Here is a 22725-nt window from a genome sequence, read left to right as displayed (position 1 = left end):
CTGTATTAATTTGCATACTTCTACTTTCCTTTTAGTCTTTTATATGTAAAAAAATTTTCAAACAAATTACTACTTTCTTTTATTTTATTGCTCTTTTCAACTTTAATTTTAATAAATACTTATGTAATATTTCTTAATTTTTTATTTATTTATTTATTTTATTATTACAAGTTATAATATGTTTAAATTAGTCAGAATACCGCTTATTGTTTAAAGTGACTAGATGCACTCACAAGTAAGTGCTACATTTTCCTGTTTAATTAAGTGAACTGTAATGAACGTGTGAAAAAAAAAGAGGAAAATAAATTTAAAATAAAAATGTGCTTGGTGTCCGCGTGTCACAAACCCCGTTGCGACTGCCGCCAGTCAACGGCCCCGCGGCAGGGGATAGAGGTCCGTGCCGACCCTGCCGGCGATTGACCGGGGCGCCGCTGGCCCACTTGACCGGCTGCCAGCGACACAGTTCATCGGGTGACTTCACTCCCAAGGTCCCGCCTGACTCACGTCGGCAATTGTCCACTTCTTTCCAGCGCGCCCCGGGGCTAGTTTCTCTTTCCGCAGCTCCTCCCCGAGGCAAACATTTGCGCGCGTTTCTCTTAAGGCGGGGTCTCACGCGCCGAATTGATGCTTGGATGTGTAAACATCTTAGCTCTCGGTGCGAGACATCTGGTAGGAATATTTTCGTAAAAAAAAAATTGGAACGGAAGTTGATTTACGGAAATGTGTCATAAAGATGGCGAACCCACGTGTAGCAACGTAATCCCGTATATAGTAACTTCCGTAAACATTAGGGTACACAACCAAACATATTTATGTGCCAAATTAAACTTTATGATAGTGAAACTACCCTGGAATATATTTGGTAAAATAAAAATTCATGGTAAAAATTAATAAGTTTTAAAATACCTAAGAAAACTGGAATTACACTGATTGTAATACACCTTTTATGTTTGATCTCAGAAAAAAAATTTATCTGAGTCCTAAAAGTAATTAATAACGCATGGTAACTAAAAATATATATTTAAATGGATATTTTAGAGATTGTTTAATCATTTATAAGTGCTTCGCGTACACGATCGTCCAACTGGTAAGCTCTTACAAGTAAAAATTTCCTCAATAGTGGTTGGCAGCATCGAAGCAGAATGACGGACGTGTGGATCACTGTCAGTGCACTCTGCAAGCCGCGAGCTGATCCCAGTGTCAGCGCGTCCACGCCCGAGCGCATGCGCCTGACGCCTCGTGCGAGCAGCGACGCGGCACGTGTAGCCCGAAGCCCGCATCACAACGGCCGTCCGTCTGTCAGGAGCTTGGCAAGCTCTAACTTTTGACCTGACGGACGGATGGATTACATCTATGGTCTTGGCAGCGGCAGTCAATTTATTGTTACTAGAATGCAGGCCAGCGGTGTTCGTGTATCGGTCGTTCAGATGTTTTGTGTAATAGCATTGCGACTTTTAAAACTCACGTTCACACAATTTAATCACGACTCTGAATTTTTTTCCGAGGAAATGCTCATTTAATACGTAGGCCTACATAAAAAAAGACATAAATAGCAACAACAAAAAAACATCTGTATAAATCTTCGAGAGAATAACGTGGATGGTTGGCAGCACTTTATATGCGAAAATGTTCTGACGGACGGATGAAGTCAAGTTGTAAATCGCTTGGCTAGAGGCGTGGGGTTGACGGACATAAGAAGGACGGACTGATGACGTCCAGAGGCCACGGGGGTATTTTAATTCCGCTTTCAGATTCACAACCGTTCATTTCGAGGCCCGAACAGTTCCGGAGTTCGCCGAAATTCGCAGCTCGTTCGCGTAATTTCGGTAGCAAATATTGTAGCGCGGAAAATATGTCAAGTTTGTCTTTCATAGACTTTAGTGATGAGAAATTACAGAATTGTCAAGCTAAATTAAAAATTCTTAAAAATAGTTTGTACAGTTAATTAGGTTAGTTACAATACAAAATACTGTGAAATCGTATGGACGTCTGGTTAGGTTATCTACATTACAAATACTTCAAAATAATGACAGTTAATTGGTTAAGTTAGGTACATCTTAAGTTGATAGTTCCTTGACAACTTTTAAAATTATTTCACATTATTTTTAAAGTATCTAACTTAACCTAATCAAAACTCCACTTTTTAAAAGTATTTTTAATGTGATTATCCCAAACTTACCAACCATGCACTCTCAAAATATTTTAAATGCAGCGAGCCTAATCATCCACAGTATTTAAAGTATTTTTGATACAACTGAAGATATCACACATTTGTAACATTTACACCTAACCTTAAAATGGTAAACTATTAACATTTTGGAATTTTTAGTTTTAATTTTTAGAAATTTGGCTTTTCCGTTGGTCGCTATTCTCTTGAAAGCACTAAAGGGGCTTGCATTACACCTTTATCTTCATTTTCCCGTCATATAATGTTATGGTTACCGCTCAAATTTCTTAGTTGTCCTGTGCACGACGGGAAGACTGCGTGCCAGTTGAGAGTCTTGCGCCTAGAGGCAATACCGTGCTAGAAGCACCAACAGAGTCACGCTCCTTCAGATCCACTCTGTGCCGAGCGACATGCCTCGGACATGCGAGGGCTTCCCACGCCCATGCAGAGGCTCGGAGAAGTGCTCCAGACGGCCGCACGGCGGCGACCCAGATCGGCGGCTGATGAAACCCACCCGCCGTTGCCTCACTCCGCTGTCCTCTGCAGACAGCCCGCGCCACGCCCCCGCCTCGCGGGCTGTCTGGGGTTCCCCAGCAGTCCCAGCAGTCCCAGCAGTCCCAGCAGTCCCAGCAGTCCCAGCAGTCCCAGCAGTCCCAGCAGTCCCAGCAGTACCAGCAGTCCCAGCAGTCCCAGCAGTCCCAGCAGTACCAGCAGTCCCAGCAGTCCCAGCAGTCCCAGCAGTCCCAGCAGTACCAGCAGTCCCAGCAGTCCCAGCAGTCCCAGCAGTACCAGCAGTACCAGCAGTCCCAGCAATCCCAGCAGTCCCAGCAGTCCCAGCAGTACCAGCAGTCCCAGCAATCCCAGCAGTCCCAGCAGTCCCAGCAGTACCAGCAGTCCCAGCAGTCCCAGCAGTACCAGCAGTACCAGCAGTCCCAGCAGTCCCAGCAGTCCCAGCAGTCCCAGCAGTCCCAGCAGTCCCAGCAGTCCCAGCAGTCCCAGCAGTCCCAGCAGCCCCAGCAGTCCCAGCAATCCCAGCAGTCCCAGCAGTCCCAGCAGTCCCAGCAGTCCCAGCAGTACCAGCAGTCCCAGCAGTCCCAGCAGTCCCAGCAGTCCCAGCAGTCCCAGCAGTCCCAGCAGTCCCAGCAGTCCCAGCAGTCCCAGCAGTACCAGCAGTCCCAGCAGTCCCAGCAGTCCCAGCAGTCCCAGCAGTCCCAGCAGTCCCAGCAGTCCCAGCAGTCCCAGCAGTCCCAGCAGTACCAGCAGTACCAGCAGTCCCAGCAGTCCCAGCAGTCCCAGCAGTCCCAGCAGTCCCAGCAGTACCAGCAGTCCCAGCAATCCCAGCAGTCCCAGCAGTCCCAGCAGTCCCAGCAGTCCCAGCAGTACCAGCAGTCCCAGCAATCCCAGCAGTCCCAGCAGTCCCAGCAGTACCAGCAGTACCAGCAGTACCAGCAGTCCCAGCAGTCCCAGCAGTCCCAGCAGTCCCAGCAGTACCAGCAGTACCAGCAGTCCCAGCAGTCCCAGCAGTCCCAGCAGTACCAGCAGTCCCAGCAGTCCCAGCAGTCCCAGCAGTACCAGCAGTACCAGCAGTCCCAGCAGTCCCAGCAGTCCCAGCAGTCCCAGCAGTCCCAGCAGTCCCAGCAGTCCCAGCAGTCCCAGCAGTCCCAGCAGTCCCAGCAGTCCCAGCAGTACCAGCAGTACCAGCAGTCCCAGCAGTCCCAGCAGTCCCAGCAGTCCCAGCAGTACCAGCAGTACCAGCAGTACCAGCAGTACCAGCAGTCCCAGCAGTCCCAGCAGTCCCAGCAGTCCCAGCAGTCCCAGCAGTACCAGCAGTACCAGCAGTCCCAGCAGTCCCAGCAGTCCCAGCAGTCCCAGCAGTCCCAGCAGTCCCAGCAGTCCCAGCATTCCCAGCAGTCCCAGCAGTCCCAGAAGTCCCAGCAATCCCAGCAGTCCCAGCAGTACCAGCAGTACCAGCAGTCCCAGCAGTCCCAGCAGTCCCAGCAGTCCCAGCAGTCCCAGCAGTCCCAGCAGTACCAGCAGTCCCAGCAGCCCCAGCAGTCCCAGCAGTCCCAGCAGTCCCAGCAGTACCAGCAGTACCAGCAGTCCCAGCAGTACCAGCAGTCCCAGCAGTCCCAGCAGTCCCAGCAGTCCCAGCAGTCCCAGCAGTCCCAGCAGTCCCAGCAGTCCCAGCAGTCCCAGCAGTCCCAGCAATCCCAGCAGTCCCAGCAGTACCAGCAGTACCAGCAGTCCCAGCAGTCCCAGCAGTCCCAGCAGTCCCAGCAGTCCCAGCAGTCCCAGCAGTCCCAGCAGTCCCAGCAATCCCAGCAGTCCCAGCAGTACCAGCAGTACCAGCAGTCCCAGCAGTCCCAGCAGTCCCAGCAGTCCCAGCAGTCCCAGCAGTCCCAGCAGTACCAGCAGTCCCAGCTCCCCAGCAGTCCCAGCAGTCCCAGCAGTCCCAGCAGTACCAGCAGTCCCAGCAGTCCCAGCAGTCCCAGCAGTCCCAGCAGTCCCAGCAGTCCCAGCAGTCCCAGCAGTACCAGCAGTCCCAGCAGTCCCAGCAGTCCCAGCAGTCCCAGCAGTCCCAGCAGTCCCAGCAGTCCCAGCAGTCCCAGCAGTCCCAGCAGTACCAGCAGTCCCAGCAGTCCCAACAGTACCAGCAGTCCCAGCAGTCCCAGCAGTCCCAGCAGTACCAGCAGTCCCAGCATTCCCAGCAGTCCCAGCAGTCCCAGCAGTCCCAGCAGTCCCAGCAGTCCCAGCAGTCCCAGCAGTCCCAGCAGTCCCAGCAGTCCCAGCAGTACCAGCAGTACCAGCAGTCCCAGCAGTCCCAGCAGTCCCAGCAGTCCCAGCAGTACCAGCAGTACCAGCAGTCCCAGCAGTACCAGCAGTCCCAGCAGTCCCAGCAGTCCCAGCAGTCCCAGCAGTCCCAGCAGTCCCAGCAGTCCCAGCAGTACCAGCAGTACCAGCAGTCCCAGCAGTACCAGCAGTCCCAGCAGTACCAGCAGTCCCAGCAGTCCCAGCAGTACCAGCAGTCCCAGCAGTCCCAGCAGTCCCAACAGTACCAGCAGTCCCAGCAGTCCCAGCAGTACCAGCAGTCCCAGCAGCCCCAGCAATCCCAGTAGTCCCAGCAGTACCAGCAGTCCCAGCAGTCCCATCAGTCCCAGCAGTCCCAGCAGTCCCAACAGTACCAGCAGTCCCAGCAGTCCCAGCAGTACCAGCAGTCCCAGCAGCCCCAGCAGTCCCAGCAGTCCCAGCAGTCCCAGCAGTACCAGCAGTCCCAGCAGTCCCAGCAGTCCCAGCAGTCCCAGCAGTCCCAGCAGTCCCAGCAGTACCAGCAGTACCAGCAGTCCCAGCAGTACCAGCAGTCCCAGCAGTCCCAGCAGTCCCAGCATGGTTCTCCTTATCGCCCGTCACATCGGTGTGACGCGAGCATGGATTGAATATCGTCTTTCGTTAAGGGGCCCGCCTCGTCAGGGGTGTATCTTTGTTAGTGAGGCGGGATGATAAGAGCGACGCTCGCTGGTGCTTCTAGCACGGTATCGCCTCTAAGCGCAAGGCTCTGAACTGGCGCGCAGTCTTCTCGTCGTGAAATTTGAGCGGTGACCGTAACATTATTTGACGGAAAAATAAAGATACAGATGAAGTGATGTGTTTTATGCCTAAAATTACTCTGGAAACACCCCTTTTAGAAATTTTAACTGTTCTAAAAAATATAGTTTAAAAACTTAATCCGGAAACCATACTACTTATCGACCCTCAGCGAATTCTTGTATTATTTTCGTAAACCGACCCTACTCGTATATCTTGAGTAGTTTTCAAATCGCTCCCTCCCTCCCTGAAGCTTTGCGCATCGTGTGTGTGCCCGGGTAGGCGGGGCCCTTAAGGTGTCGTCGCTACAGCACTCCTGTCGTACGTATGCCGTTCATTTACCCCCGTCACACAGCCGACGACGTGTCTTCCATTTGACACTGGAAATAATTCTTTCTAACGAGCCTAATTATATATTCTCGTCAAATTTAAGGCTTTGCCTCAATTCTATTTGCTCAGTAATGATGTAGACGCGATATATGATACATCTTAAGAAAGGTTATGTTGATCACTGAACCAACTTTGAAACTACTCGTCTCCGATAATAGTTTCGTGACATAAATATATATTATTTTACGTTTCGTGTGATTGAGTTGCACTGGTTATTTTTCTCGTTATTTTTAATCTTATTTGTAACCTATCTTCTCTTGTACAACATTTTCCGAAATATCCCCTCTTAAGTTGTAACAGGGGTTAATATTATTTTAAAAAACATATAAAAGAAATATTAAATTTATAAAATAATCATTGGGAAAATACATTTTAACGCAATATAAGTATAAGTTTAATATAATTTTTTTTGGAGTTCACATCTGCGTTTAAAAGAAAGAAACGGGTTTATTTTGGTTTTTTGTTTGGTTTATCGATATTGCAATATTTACTTAGTTCTTAAATTTTACATTAGCATCCCTGTGAGAAAAGAGGTGTATAATAAATAAATTTGATATCTGTATTTTATATTTAAAATAAAGATGTGATTGTATTAAATACTCTTAAAAATGGGAGGTATTTGTAATATAGTGAAATTATTTAATAATCCTAAGAATATCTCTAACCACAGTAAATTAAAGTTTCAATGTAAATGATTGCATAAACTTTGTTAAAATAATTTAGGTACGAGTTTAAGAATTTTTTTATATTATCTACCTCATGAAATGAAAAGGAGGTTTTAAGTTACTATCATCAAAATAAAATATATTTTAGAACACTCTGAAACAGAAGTTTTAAAATCAGATAATCTATAATAAAAAAATGGCCTTTGCATAACTACTACAACAATTATCATTCTTAAACAGTTATGTTATGAAATAAATATTTTATGCATTTGACTATTTATTTTGTCTATTTATTCAGTAAAAATGTTTGGAATTAATAACATAACTTTTTTTTAATTGAGATATTTTAGCATTGCTAAGATATTGTGAGAGGGAAGCCGCGGGTTATTAGCTAGTAATATATGAAACTTAAATCTCACGGAAAAGCAAAACGGTTTACAATGCATAATGATATGAATATTGAATTTAATTGTATAAAATATATAACAGACTAGAAACATCATGCCTAAGTTTTATGAATGTCCACAATATTATTGCCGTTTCGTTAGTTTTCTATTGGGTTTAAATTGCTAGCAGTTACACCAACTGCCAAAAAAAAATAAAAAAAAATAAATAAGAGTTTAAAAAAACTAAAAAACACGCTTTTTTAGAAAATCCAACTAAAAATTAGAAAATAATTTTTAATAAATTTAATTTAAAAATAGTGTAAAATAAAAAATATATATTTTATTTAAAAAAAAAAAACGTGGGGTGCATGGTTTCAATAGTTATAATTATTTTACTGACAGATATGAGTAGAAGGATTATCATTTTGATAATATCTTAAAAAGCACCCCACGGTTTTTTTAAAATAAAACCGTTTTTTTTATTTTACACTATTTTTAAATTAAATTTATTAAAATTTATTTTCTATTCTTTAGTTGGATTTTCTATAAAAGCGTGTTTTTTTAGTTTTTTAACTCTTATTTTTTTTTACTTTTTAGTTTTGTTTATTTATAATAGCGTGTTTTTTTTAATTTTTTTAAACTGTTATTTATTCTAATCTACTATTTATTCCGTGATGACTATAAGTAAATGTAATTATTTTACAAATTATTAATGTGTACAGCTGTATTGATAGTCAAATCTCGATTTTAGAAGCCATTCAAAATTTTTAACGTTATCAATATATACAGTGAGACTTAATGGTATAAGGTTATTGACGAACAAGTGATATCGACCAGTCTTACATACTGTATGAAATTAATGCTTTGAAGCAGGAAAGGATGGGAGTTACGGATTAATTATTACGTGAAGCGTTCCACATTTACGTAACAGGAATTTTGGGAAGGATAAGGATTGAGAAAGGATGAGGATTGGACCTTCTCAATGAGAGTGTATATAATATGTAAGAAAAATAATTCGAATAGCCCGGACTGGGATTCGAACCCAGAGCCTTCCGATGACATGTCGGCTGCACTATCATCGGGCGCTCGATGTACGTTAAATATGGAACAAAGCGCCCCACGCTTTTTTCACAATAATACTAGTATTTATCATTCATTAATGTTTTAAGCTTATTTTAAAAATTATTTCCTCAATTTCTTCCAGGTAAAAATCCTTAAACTGTAAGTTTTGCTCTCTATCCAAATATGTTTTTGATATATCATCTGTCAAACTTATCCATATTTTCCGTGTTTTATGTCTTTTATTTAATGAGTTACTGACCTTGGCATAGTTTGGAGTATTTGTAACTGCTTGGTGTAGATATCAGGGACGTCAGAGCAGGGGGGGGGCAGCAGGGGCGAGTCGCCCCCGTGCTGTTATGCATGGGGGGGGGGGGGGCGACAGTAGCGTTTCGCCCCCCTCTTTTTCCCATAATAAATGTTTGGTCCTAGTAGTATTTTTCTCAACCAGTAGTTACAAACGTTGCATTGGTGATCACATTGAATATAAAATCAAATTTATGATTGTCAATATTCTGTAAAATGATTGCAAATTCATAGATGGTATTATTTAAATTGTACTACATCTACTGTCAGAATATCAAGCCACACCAATGTTCACAGGTTAAGGAACCAAAAAAATATATATTGACATTAAATTCCAAGACCGAAGCTAAGGGGTAGATCACATGGGTTAGGTTATTTGTCACCCACTACCCACGACATTATAATCCATATTTAATAATTTCTACTACGTCATCAAATTCTTGAAATGGTATATTTAAATATTTTGGTTCGGAAACTCATTAAATAGCACAATTTTGCATCTAAAATTCCAAATTTTTCCGGGGGAGGGCTCTAGAACTGAGGTTAGTGTGATGCATCTTTTCGCCCCCCCACTCATGAAAACGTTCCGACGTCCCTGTGTAGATTTGCAGGTTGGTGTTCGAGTGGAAATTCAAAAATCTGCCCATCAGGTGTAGCTATTGAGGTTATGCATATGGTGTTTGATTTCCCATCTGCTGTTGGTTTCACAGCAAAATCAAACCTCAATTTTTCCATGTTTCGTGAAATATTTGCAGAAAATGTTGTTTTATAATAATGTTTCACTCTTGGTTAATTGGTAAAATGAAACAAAGACGTAATTGTGTTTCTCTATTTAACGAAAGAAACAACATTTAAAGCCCTTGTTTCAGGTTTTTTTCTTCATATTTTTACAAATATAGATAATATTCTCTTCAAGAAAGTATATTGCTCACAATAATCATAACCCACTCTCAATTTTCATTTAATTAAATGTCACAATATTTAGTAGGCTTTGTTTATATCGCGCCAAAGACAAACTGAAAGAAAAGAGTTCGCACATGAGCGAAACTGTTTTCTTTACAAATACGTCTTTGCTTCATTTTACCAATAAATTATATAAATTGACAAAAATCTTATTTTGCAAATTGATTAATGGAATAATCTTATCAAATTAGTGTATTGTCGTCTGTCCTCGATAAATCTACAAAGTTTGAATGAAATCTGGCCGTTTAAAGTGGGTCAAAATCGCACCCAAAGGAGTCGGTTACAAACATACATACAAACAAACATACAGGTGAAGCTAACATAAAGCGTGTAAAAACGTACTTCTTGTAAATTCATTGCCAACCTCTGCATATTATCGAATGCCGAGCCGTCTTAGCTACGATTCCGTAGCGGTGACGCGAGAGTTATGACGATGGATCCACGCGGCCGTCGTAACTCAGCCGTCGTATCGGAGAAGCTTCGTCGCTGTGGCGGTGGCGAGTAAGAGAACCACGCCTGACCAGCGGAGGTGTGATAGGTTCGGATAGGCGCCCTCAGTGCTTGCTGGAGGGGCCAAGTAGTGAGCTCCTGATGGTTGCTGTGGTGTCGATGCCGGGACATAGCCCTTCCCCAACACCACCGAACCACTCTGAAGTGCACTGTTAGAAATTACAGCAAATTTACGGAATTTTCAACGAAGAATTTAACTCAAGTAAACGAAGATTTAATCGTTATTTCAAATAACCTGATTTTCTTAGAATCTACGCCTTATTTAGACTTCAAATTCGGATGTTTAGTTCTAAGCTAAGGTAAACACACACGCGAACAAAATAAAGAGTTCTCTTGTTATAGGCGTGACAGTTTTTGAATGTTTTGTTAATAAACCAAGAATATATTTTTTTAAATAATGTTAAAAGTAAGTGAACTCAGTGTCCGTAAATTTACGAAGATCCCTATATAATTTGTAACCAGTGTTCTTGGTAAATTGAAGGTGAGCTTCTTTTAACAGCGTTACTTAACTGCTTCTCTCGCCATACGGGGCCGCGCCAGAGACAGCCCAGTTTCACACGGGGAGTACATGCCGGTCCCGCAAGGGAAGTTAACTGGCGTGTCGTAAGTACCGCACGACATGAGTCGCGATGACTACCCCCCCCCCCCCCCCGCGTGCTGCAGCGTCGCGCCGGAAGCGGAGCAGCGCGACGGGGGCGACGCGATTCACGCGAGTATCATTATATCCAATCACGTTGGACTCATCTCGTGAAGTCCGCGCGACAAAAATGGCAGACGCGGCAGACTTCCCGAAAATAATGTTTTATTTTGGAGTTGTACTTCCTTAGGTGCGTTTTGAAAAAAAAATATGACAGTTAATTTTTACGATGCGCGCGCAGCATAAAAAAAAATTTACAGAATAGAAAATGGTTACATACAAACAATAATTAATGTTATTTTAAATAATATAGTTTATATATAGATACTGGTCCATATAATTAAAAAAATATTTATAATTATTAGTGATAAATATTGTGTTTATAAACTTTTTCAAGTGTATTTTAAAGTGTATTATATAAGTCAGATTATGTTCTCGTATGTATCATTTGTTTGCATTCAAAATTATACATTATTAGATTATTATTTTTTAAATAATTAAAATAATAATTAAGAACAAACATTCAGTACATTTATATATTTTAATTATTAATTAAAATTTGTTTTGATTATTTTACTAAATTAAATAATTATCTTTATACACGTGTTCATATTAACATTTAATACTAAAAATCTATTAAAAAATATTTGATTTAATTTATTCTTTTTCAACAATGTTTATAATCTCATTCCAGTTCTTCTATTTTTATTTCTATTAATTATATGCATGCAATATTAAAGTTAGTATTTTATTACGCCACGTAAGTATAACTTTTAACGCGCTTACGAAAATACACGCACCCATTTTTTCTTTACTATTTCCATCGCGTCGCGGGTGCGACGTCACTGAAATGAGCATCAGAATTTTGTTTTTGAATAATCGAATAATGGCTGGTCTTGTGCAATGATAAAACAGTGGAATATTTTTAATATGTTTACGTACAATTTTATTTATAATGAATATGAGGTGGTCAGAAACAAAGGGATATCAGTAAATTTGAGATAGTTTAGATTATTTCAGGCTTGTTGTCTCAAAAGAAAGAATTTACATTTTGCTAAAGATTTTACGATAACATGCTACATGGCAGCAAAAATCTTAAAGTACCCATGAATTCTTCTGGGACGAAACAATTTTCCTTTGCCCGTACAAACGGTTTCATATTTAAATTCGACTAAACATAAATCTATAGGCTACTGTCACTTACACCCTTTTATATAAAATTTGCATGAAGCAAAATTTTGCCAAAGAAGTCTATTAAAACCAATTTGTAAATATTGATGGCTGTAGTGCTAATGTAATAGCAGAAAAATTTAATATATATTTGTTTGTTTAGGTTTGTTCGCGAACTAGAAACAATAATCTGATATTTTAATGTCACCGTCTGTCACGCTATTGTTATTCCAGCATCGCAATAAAACACTCATTTCAAACCCGAGCTATGCGTTTTTCTTAAGTGAAGTGACAATATGAGTTTCAAATTTTATGCTAGAAAAGTAAAAAAATATATGTTTGACGATGATGAGGTAATTAGCTCGGTGACTGGCTTGTATCTTCAACCATCGCCGCGGAGTGATATCCACGCCGTAGTTAGGGAAGATTTAGCTTAGTGATTCTGCAGTGGTTTCTCATTGCCTTACAAACTATAGACATGAAAGGACAACACAAAATCCAGACCGGAACCCGGAAAAGTAATTTTCAATACGTGAAATATACCAGAAAACAAAATTAATTTGTAAATTATATGAACCCAGAAGGTATAAGTAACCCATTGATTCTTTATAATTAATCATGTGTGCTACAATAACGTAATCTAAAAGCATGCAATGCAGTATGTATATTTTTCTGCTTCAGCTAATTAAAAAAGGAAATGAAAATAATTTACGGAAAATAATCTCTCTTGACAGTATAATTATTTTTGGTAGACTAGTAAGACAAACTTTATACAGTAGGAGGTCTTTGATCCGGCATTCGATAGTTCGTCACATTCTGTAATCCGGCATCACCGAACCACTCGCGTTTAAATATATATTTTTTTCCGAGTGGATTCCGGCGTTCTCAGTCCGCTCAGAGTGTCTGCCGTTTCGGTCGGTTTTTTTTTTATCTCAGAATACATAGTTTCCTGTTTTTTTCAGAGGGTTTCACTTCACATTTCAAACATTACGTATCCCCGTTTAAAACTTTAACTGACGTTAGATAATAAGGCGGACTCGCTAATACGTGTATGGCCGAGGTCTGGGAGTCCTTTCACTGCCCGGCTCTTTGTCCTAACGTGACATGATTCAGTTTGCGGGGAGCGAAACGTACTGGTTTCATCACGGCGCGAGGCGTGATAGCCACTTCGGGTCGGATCCAGTTCCCGGCGACCTCGCGCGAGCGTGTACGTGATGGTCACCGCCGAGGCTGGCGTCGGAGAGTGGATGGGTTCGAGGGAGAGGGTTGCCCAACATCCGGCGAACACCCCCCCTCCCCTTCCCCTTGCAGAGCATACGTGAGCGTGATTGCGTTCTTTCTCACGGGTGAAGGGCCCACCTACATGGCGGCCGGCACGAACTTCCAAGGTCCTGTTACAGATTGCGATGACTCTCGTTTCATCTGCTCCCGCCGACGACACTGCCAAGGACTGCCAGCCGAGCGGTGACCACGTCTGCGTGATTACATGGTTGACAGTTGAAGCCAGTTGTTTTGGAATAATTGTAAACATCTTAGCTGTCCATGTACGGTATTTTTGAAAGGAGTAATTTCGTGAATGAAACGGAAGTCGCATGGAACGAGATTTGTAACCACGGCACTGCCATCTTTGGCGAATGGCGTGAACCAAAGTTCTTAGAGACAAAGCGAAACTTTATAATTTTAATAAAATTACTTGTCGAAAATCAGGTCCAAAGCCGGTGTGTAGTAATTTTTCAAGCATTTTTCGCTTTTATCGGAGCCGTTCCATTATATAGTTTAAAATTTCGCTCTGCAATTTGGATGATTTGATAGTCGACGTAGCTGCTCCGGTGGTAACTTCGTGTGATTTGCGTCAAGAAGTGCAGTTGAAATACATTTGGCGTATATTTATTACGCTAGGCATTATTTTAAAGATTTCTACTTTAAATTTTGTGTCAGAGTTTCGTATTGAAAGTGTATTTGCAACATAAGATTACATGAATTTGCTCGTTAGGGCGAGGTTAGATATTTACACATGTTGATTTTTAAGTAATTGTATGTTTTTCACGGAAGAGACTGACTGTGTATTATGACGGAGGTTCTAACACATACTTACTAACCATCACCATACGTTTTTGAGCATTGTTTCCTCGATGTTCTGAGGCGTGACAATATGGCGATGGCATGCGCCGTCTCCCGTCAACTCCCAACTCCGTGCTGCCAATTAAGGTCACCGCATTTTTTAGGATTTGACTCAATAATCGTTCTCTTCGTGACCGTCAAAGACGCCGATCATTTGTTGTTCTTTGCGCGTTCAATCTGCACTGCCAGGCTGTTGCGATTCTAAGGGAGGATTGATAGAGCGATCTCGCCCCCCCCCCCCCCTCAAATAAAAAACCTGAACAGCCTTTAAAATCAAGAAAAATCGGTAGTGAATACCAAAAAATGTGAGTTTGTCATTCAGTACTCGTCAGAGATGTGTACCATATAGTCTCGGTAACGAATAAATAATCGTGTTCTCATGTTGAAAAAAATACGCATATGATAATGAAACTCGGACACGAATTTAACGTAGAATTATTTATAATAATGCCAAGCTGATAAATAAACGCAAATTGTGTTCTCAACAAAATATATTCACGCGAATCACACATGGTTTCCACAACCGCCAAAAGAATTTGCAGCTACGTTTACGGCCGAATGGTTCAATTTGTGTAGAAAACCTTTTAGCTATATAATGAAATGGCTCCGATAAAAGCGAAATAAGACATGAAAAAATAGTAAACCCCAGCTTTGTATCGGTTTTTCGACAAGAAATTATATTAAAATACTGCCCATCGTGTTAAAATTCCTTAAACAGTTAATACTATAACGTTTTCGTTTTGTCTTTGTGAACTTTGGCTCACGCCATCCGCCACAGATGGCATCACCGTGGTTGTTACACGTTTCTGTTCCTTGACTTCCGTAACATTCACGAAATTACGCTCACCAAAATCCCTATACCGAAAGGTAAGGTGTTACACATCAACAAATAATCATTTCCATACATTGTATACAGATTTTGAAGATGTCAGAAATGAGATATAATAGCAATTAAGAGGCCATAATGTTCCAAAATATCGGGCTCATTATTTAACTTGAAGGTATACCGTACCACTAAAAACCATGTGATCATTCGCCCCCACTTTTTTTCCCAAAAAAAAAAAAGAAGAAGAAGCTCGCTTAACCGTACATGTAATAAAAGTGAAGCTTCTTTGGAAATTCAAACTGTGCGTGTTTCTGGTTCTTCAAACAATTCTGCCATTTGGAACACGCTAAAATCTCTGAACGAAATATGAAATTCATAACTGGTAGCGCTATCTATGCGGAAAATGCAGGGAATGTTTCAACAGCGGTCTCTACGCTGCTGTTTGAACACGAGCGCACTGGTAGCAAACATAAAATTCAAGGCACTCACAGCTGACTGTATAGATTACCTATATGTATTTTTCTGAAATAAGCACATGCTCATTCTCTATGTCTTATTCTATCGTTCATATATCTCTCGGCGCGGGACGAATCATCGCACAAAGAGGAGAACGGAAACGAGCCCAGCAACGCACGTAGCATAGTGCTCTCTTTATACCTATCTCTTTGGCCAAGTACCTATTGTCTTTCTTTTTCACGTTGGAAATGTATGACGACAATGTTTCACGGAAAAAGTTGCATTGAAATTCGGCCTTGAAATTTTGCTCTCATCGCGCCCAAAGAAGTTTCACTTGAAAATAAATACATGTTGAAGCTGGAGCCTACCTGTTTCGTTAGACGCCATGACCGAGTGGTTCCGAGAGAGGCGGGACCCCATCCTCGAACCGCCAGAGGCGCCATCGCCCGGAATGGTGTCGCGCGCGTGACCTCCGAGTGACCTCGCGTCGCTGCTTCAGCGGCGAGCCGCGTGCGCCGTGTCCGCTCGGGTCGAGGTCGGTGCACCTGGCGGGAGCCCACGAGCGTGGCCGAAGTCTTCCGCTCGCTCGTGCAACTTCGCCGTCGGAATCAAACTAAATCACCATTTTTTTTTGCGTGAATTCATTCATTTTCACGATTTCAGACTATGTTATGTCACTGACCTAATCTAACTTTTAATTTTATTTACGATCACCTAGACGAGACAAAACCCAACCTCATGGGGATAAAAAATTAAATAACAAATTTTTGCGAAATATAAATAATCTAACAACAATTCCAGGCATTTTTAGGTAACTAAACTAACCTAACCAATCTTGCAAATTTTGTAACTATCACCTAGATAAGTGAAAACACCCACCCGAAAAAAAAAAGAACTAAGTTTGTACGAGAATTTTATTAATTAAACATACCAATCCTAACCTACAATTAAGTTTATGACAGACTGAAAAAAGAACGCGTGTAACTCAGTACACGCGATAGAAGTGAAACTACTTTGGCAATTAAAACCTTGACTCATAAGTATATCGCAAGGGGTAAAACAGCAGAGAGAGGGAGAGATTAGAGAGAGAGAGGGAGAGAGAGGGAGAGAGAGAGGGAGAGAGAGAGGGAGAGAGAGAGAGAGGGAGAGAGAGGGAGAGAGAGAGACAGACATACAGAAAAATAATTTTTTTATAATGATTAATTAACAATACATATTACTAACTGTTGAAATACACCATAAAGAAAAAAAATTGCATGTTACTGTTTATTTAAACAATTATGTTATTTGACACACGCCAAATCTGTGAACGAAACGTGAAATTCATAACAGGTAATGCTTTCTATTCAGGAAATGCAGGAACTGTCTCAACAGCGCTCTCTACGCTGCTGGTTGAAAAAGGATGAACGCGAGCGCGCTGGTAGCAAATATAAATTCAAGACATTCACAGCTGACTGTAGGACACCTATATATTTTCTGAAACACGTGCACGCGCACACTCTCTGTCTTATTCTTTCGTTCATCTGTTACTCGGTTTTATTTATTTTTTTTTTGCGGAGGACGCATCATTGGACACAGAGGAGAACGAAAACGAGTCCAGCACTGTATATAGCATAGTGCTCTTTTTATATCTCTTTAGCCAATTACCTTGTCCTTTCCGCGCCGGAAACGCTTCACAACAATGTTTCGCGAAACAAATTGGATTTAAAATTCCGCCTTGAAATTTTACTCGCATCGCGTCCAAAGGAGTTTCACTTTAAAAAAAAAAACACATTTAAGTTGCTCGAAAGCGCATATTACCTATTGGCGTCTGACTCGGAGTCAATGATTCTCAGGATTCCCTCTCCCCTCCCGACTTGTCTCCGGGAACTGCGGTGGTGACGGTCGTGACCGCATGCGGAGGCGCGGGTACAGTCTGTGCCACGTCCCAAAGGGGTACCGACGGTCCACATACCTTCTGCTCGCTGCTGTCCTGTCGGCCAGGGGCGGCTCCAGGGGCGCACCACTCCCCGGGCCCCGCGCCAGCACAGTTCATTTTTAATTTCCTTCTTGAAAATACATGTATAGACGTTATTGGGAAAATAAAAATTTAATTTTTTTAAGCACGCACTTCAAAGCGCTGGCCAATTCATGTTTTTATTTCATGATTTTGTATAAGAAAATAACAAAGCGAATTCACTGGGATTTAATCGTGAAAATATATTAAAACCAACCCGAGAATAATTGATCGCAATTGTTTCGGCTTAGATAGCTGTCTGTTTTCGCCCGAGTGTCTTCGTCACTTGACTGTGTCCACCCTTCCACATATGTTGCTTAGGACCTTATTTTCGACAAACAATTTTATTAAAATCCTGTCCATCCTGTTAAAACGCATTATACAGTTAATACTATAAAGTTTCCCTTTGGCTTTGTAAACTTCGGCTTGTGCAATCCGTCACAGATGGCAGCACCGTGGTTACAAATTTCCGTTCCATGCGACTTCCGATCCATTCACGAAATTACTCCTACCAACTGCCGTATACCGAGAGCTAAGATGTTGAACACAAAAACTAAAGCGCACTCATATTATAAAGCACTCCCTCCAGGCGCGTGGTTTTTCACGCCCGTGACGGTGGCCCAAGTTCCGCACTGAGATTCCCTTGGTCCCGGGCACCGAGACTCCCTGACACTGATGCGGCGAGGTGGCCGATTAGCGAGCCGTCCCTCAGCTGTCCCCCAGCCATCCCCCAGCTGTCCCCCAGCCATCCCCCAGCTGTCCCCCAGCCATCCCCCAGCTGTCCCCCAGCCGTCCCACAGTCGTCCCCCAGCTGTCCCCCAGTCGTCCCCCAGCCATTCCCCAGTCGCCCCCCCGCTGTCCTCCAGCTGTACCCCAGCTGTCCTTCAGCCATCCCCCAGCTGTCCCCCAGCCGTCCACCAGCCGTCCCCCAGCTGTCCCCCAGTCGTCCCCCAGCCATCCCCCCGCTGTCCCCTAGCCGTCCCCCAACCATCCCCCAGCCATTCCCCAGTCGCCCCCCCGCTGTCCTCCAGCTGTACCCCAGCTGTCCCCCAGCCATCCCCCAGCTGTCCCCCAGCCATCCCTCCGCTGTCCCCCAGCTGTCCCCCAGCAGTCCCCCAGCTGACAGCGAAGTCACGCCGGGGAGGAGCAAGCAGCCGAGGCAAGTGTGAGATTGAGCACATGCTAAAGCCTGTAGCGCCCGATTGAATGAATGTTTTCACACAGGCTCCGCTAGAAGCTTCCAGCAAACCTGCTAGCCAAGCCTCCATGGCAGCAGGTATGGATGTTTCTGTGGAAGAAACTATCACCTGTAGAATCGTGACTGGTGTAGGCCTAGCTTGTGCGAATGGTTTTATTATGATAGTTAATACTTGTTGGATCGTATAAACATGTTTCTCATAATTGTTTCATAATGCTGCAACTAAGATAAAAAGCCTATCAACTTGCTTATTGCTAGGATGTGAAGTGGTCGGTGCGCGTCACTTGAATTTCGCGCCGCGCGGCGGACTTCGGCGCTCCTTCCCTTCCTACTTTCCCCCTCCTATCTGCGTCCAGTGCTGTGTTTTGTTTTCCCCTCGTGAGGTGTCCGCGCATGCGCGTGGCGCCCTCTTGCTTAATTAAAACTAGGTGTAATGCCTTGAAGGCTCTTGTTCGTTAGCAGTCAGTCGGTGCTGGTCGTGAATTAAGCATGTAGTCTGATACTTGCTTTAGAGAGAGAGTGTGACAGCGGGGAGAATGCACGTAAGTGTTGTAAGGTGGTGACCCTTACAGTAATGTAAACGGTACTTGGTAATAGCTGTATTATAAATTCCATTTCGGCCGTCACCGTCTAAATTCAATTTGGCATTTATTGTTTTCCTTGATCGTTTTTGTATTAATACCATGCATAGTTTGTTTGACGTCTCTCCCCGTCTGGTCTACAGTCTTCGTTAGGACTTGTTTTTTCGTAATGAATTTAATGTATTAATTTGTAAATTTTCCTTTTATATCATGCCTTATCATGCTTTACAGTAAGCTTATACCGCCTAGTGTAGATTAGGCCGCGGTCGCCTGCATGTTCATTTGACGTTTTTGTATTCTCTAATGAGGCATGTTAGTGTTCTTTATCCTTGTGTGTAAGCGTTAATACTTAATTGTAAAATTTCTTATCAAGTTAATATTATGTATTCAATCAAGCATTTAATCCTAAAGAAAATATAGATATGCGTTCACGTATTTTGCCGTGGCATGTGTACTAGCACTATCAGTATTAAGCAAGTATTAATTATATGTGAAAGAATGATGTATTTGTATGATAACCACGTGAGGCCTTTGCCCATGATTAAACGAACTAAGTTAATGTAACTATTTGATACTTCAACCTTTGCATCCATCCTTGGCTATAATTGTTAGATTACCTCTTTGAAAACCTTTTATTCAGCATAATTTATTCAGTATTTTTAGGATAGTGTTACACGCAGTTGAAGGTTCACGTGAATGTACTTCACCTGTTTACACTGTCCCATGAAGCTCATGGAAGCCTTCAACTGCGCAACTCTGCTGTGTTATGTTGACTATTAAAGCGTTTGTTTTTCTCTTTTGTCTTGCATGCACCATGGGGTCACCGGTCACGGGATGGGTGTATCGTCTACGCCGTGACGAGCTGGTTCAAATCCTCTCCGAGGAGGGCGTTTCCTTCGAGGAGGGCGCTACTGTTGCTGTTTTGAGGAGCCTACTCGTCCAGCATGTTCGTAACTCCTGGGAATCAGCTGATGAGGTACCGTCTCGGCAGTTCCCACCCCCTTCTGGCCCCGCCTTGAACTCAAAATTTAACACAAAAATATTTTTTTCTAACCTTAAGCTTCTTCCTCGGCTTGATAGCTGCGAGCCACGAGCTGTTTTGGATTTTTTAAGTGCGGCATCACGTCTTGAAGGGCTGAAATTAGTTAGTGAGGCAGAATTGTTAAAGGCCCTGCTGAGTCTCTGTGGAGCCGCATTTTTGCAATTACTTACTGACGCAATTACTCAGAATCTTTCTTTTGCTCAGTTCAAAAGCTCAGTTTTGCAATTTGCCTGTCCTCCACGTGTGCTTGAGAGCTGTAAACGAGACTTAGTATTTAGGTTTCAATTGCCTAACGAGCCCACTCTTCAGTTCATTAATTCCGTGGCCAATTATGCGGCCGTTCTTAATTTAAACCTCACAGAAACTGAGTTAGTACAAACTATATTAGGGAATGTCTCTCCGCTTGTGCTTCAACATAGCGCCATGCTTAGTCCTCCCACAACTTTGAATGCTTTACGCAAGTGGAGCTCTGAAGTGGAGAATCGCTTGCTCGCTGTTAGAAAATATAAGGAGGAATTCCCCATTTCATCTACATCGCGGTTTTATAAGCCTACAAACTTAGAATTTCAGCCTGCTGTGAATGTTTATTCTCAGTCTGCTGGTGCTACGCGCGCGCCGCAGCTCGTTGATTGTGCGGCTAGTGTAACCGAGCCCCTTGTCGGCTCCGGCCGCGCTACCGACAGGCGCCCCCCTCCCACTAATGCGCCCGACCTTAAGGCCAGCCGGTCTAGGTGTGCCAACTGCGGAAAGTTCGGTCACGCGGTGTCTGAGTGCACGCAGCCCGCTGTGAGCCGCGATTTACGCAAATGCTTTAGGTGCAACCGCGCAGAGCACTATAGGGATCAGTGTCCGGGAAACGGGCCCCGATCAGGGCGTATGAGCGGTCGCCGCGATCGTCGTCAGAGAAAAGCCGCCTTTCATAAATTTCACAATTTTGTTCATGTTAATTTGTTTAGTGATATTGTCCCGGCTTTAGTGGATTCCGGAGCCACTCGTTCTTTGTTGAGTGCTGATTTTTTTGATTCCTTATGTAATAAATTTCCTGCATTGCGGAGCCGTGTGACTACGTGCCCTGACGTCATTATTTGTGTAGCTAACGGAGAAGTAGTACGCGCTCACATGACAGTTGAGCTTCACATTAAAATTGCCGGATTTTCCTGGAACTGGCATTTTTACATTATTCCTGGTTTGTGTCATTCACTTATCCTTGGTCTGGATTTTCTGGGGAAAACTCGTTGTTTGATTGACGTGGCTAATCAGCATCTTGTTTTTGGCTTTCACCCTTCATTAAAAATTAAATTAATTCCGCAGAATGCCGCCCCTGAAGTCATGTCTTGTCCTGACATGAGTGACATGACCTTCAGAGACTCTCTGATTTCGGACGTTTTCAGTCGTTATCCTGACGTAATAAACAGTCGTATAGGTAGGTGTGATGTATTGCCCTACAAGTTTTATTTAAAGGATCGCACGCCTGTTAAGGCCAAAGGCCACAGAGTATCACCCCCTAAACTACAAAAAATGAAGATTATTGTTGATCGCCTCATGGAAGCTGGGGTCATTGCCCCATCTATTTCTGATTTTAGCTCGCCTACTTTTCTAGTTCCTAAAAAGGAGGCTGGAGAATTTCGCTTGGTTCACAACTTCAAATCTCTAAATGATAAGGTCATTCAGGACTCTTACGAATTACCGACGGTAGAGAGCGCTCTACAACACCTAGGAGAGGCAGCCATTTTTTCCGTCATCGATTTGAACGCCAGTTTCCATCAAATCCTCTTGCATCCTGATTGCCGTAAATACACCGCATTTTCTACCCCTTGGGGACAATTTCAGTTCAATAGGGTGCCCATGGGAGTTTCATTTGGTAGTCAGGCCATGAGCCGCGTGCTGGACCATATTCTTTCTGATTTAAAGTATAAATTTGTCTTTAACTATATTGATGATATTATTGTTTATAGCGCTAGCTTAGAAGAGCACAAACAACATCTAACTCAGGTGTTTGACCGTCTTCGAGCGGCTGGGTTAACTGTTAATCCTGACAAACTTCGTTTGGCCCAGGACCATGTTAAGTTCCTTGGTTACATTATTTCTAAGGGAAAGCTCATTATGGACCCTGACAAGGTTTTACCCATAGTTAATTTTCCGCCCCCTAAAAACGTCAAAGGAATTCAGAGATTCCTAGGCATGACAGGTTACTATGCACGCTTTATACCGGACTATGCTGCGGTTTGTGGTCCGTTGAATAAGTTGCGCAAGAAAAACACAGCCTTTGAATGGGGTGACGCGCAACAGAAAGCCTTTGATAATCTTAAGGCCCTTGTCTCTTCTCCTCCCGTTTTGATCCTTCCGGATTTTCAGCGTAGGTTCGCACTTCAGGTCGATGCGTCTAGTATTGCTCTAGGAGCCGTCCTAGGTCACCTCGAAAATGATAGATTACGTCCCATAGCTTATGCTAGCCGATCGTTGACAGACGGAGAAAGGCGTCTCGGCGTGTATGAGGAGGCGCTTGCATGCTTGTTCGGCGTTGAGAAGTTCGCCTCGTACCTGGACTGTCAGGAATTTGACCTGTACACTGACAATCAGGCACTTAGCTGGTTATTTAACCACCCTAACCAGCTAGGGAAATTAGGGCGCTGGGTGTTACGGCTGTCCCGCTTTAACTTTAAGCTACAC

General features: G+C 43.2%; 1 protein-coding gene across 1 annotated transcript in view; it reads right to left on the bottom strand.

The window, feature by feature from the left end:
• LOC134529110 (uncharacterized) overlaps window positions 1-15671 on the bottom strand; it is a 58847-nt gene extending 43176 nt beyond the window's left edge. Inside the window, exon 1 of the mRNA XM_063362854.1 lies at window positions 15607-15671. Within this exon, the coding sequence (XP_063218924.1) occupies window positions 15607-15658 (52 nt within the window). The 5' untranslated portion in view covers window positions 15659-15671. The remainder of the gene's footprint in view (window positions 1-15606) is intronic.
• Window positions 15672-22725: the final 7054 nt, after the last annotated feature.

Source organism: Bacillus rossius, chromosome 1, assembly GCF_032445375.1.
Source record: "Bacillus rossius redtenbacheri isolate Brsri chromosome 1, Brsri_v3, whole genome shotgun sequence".
NCBI lineage: Eukaryota > Metazoa > Arthropoda > Insecta > Phasmatodea > Bacillidae > Bacillus > Bacillus rossius.
This window is presented reverse-complemented; position numbering and strand designations above follow the sequence as displayed.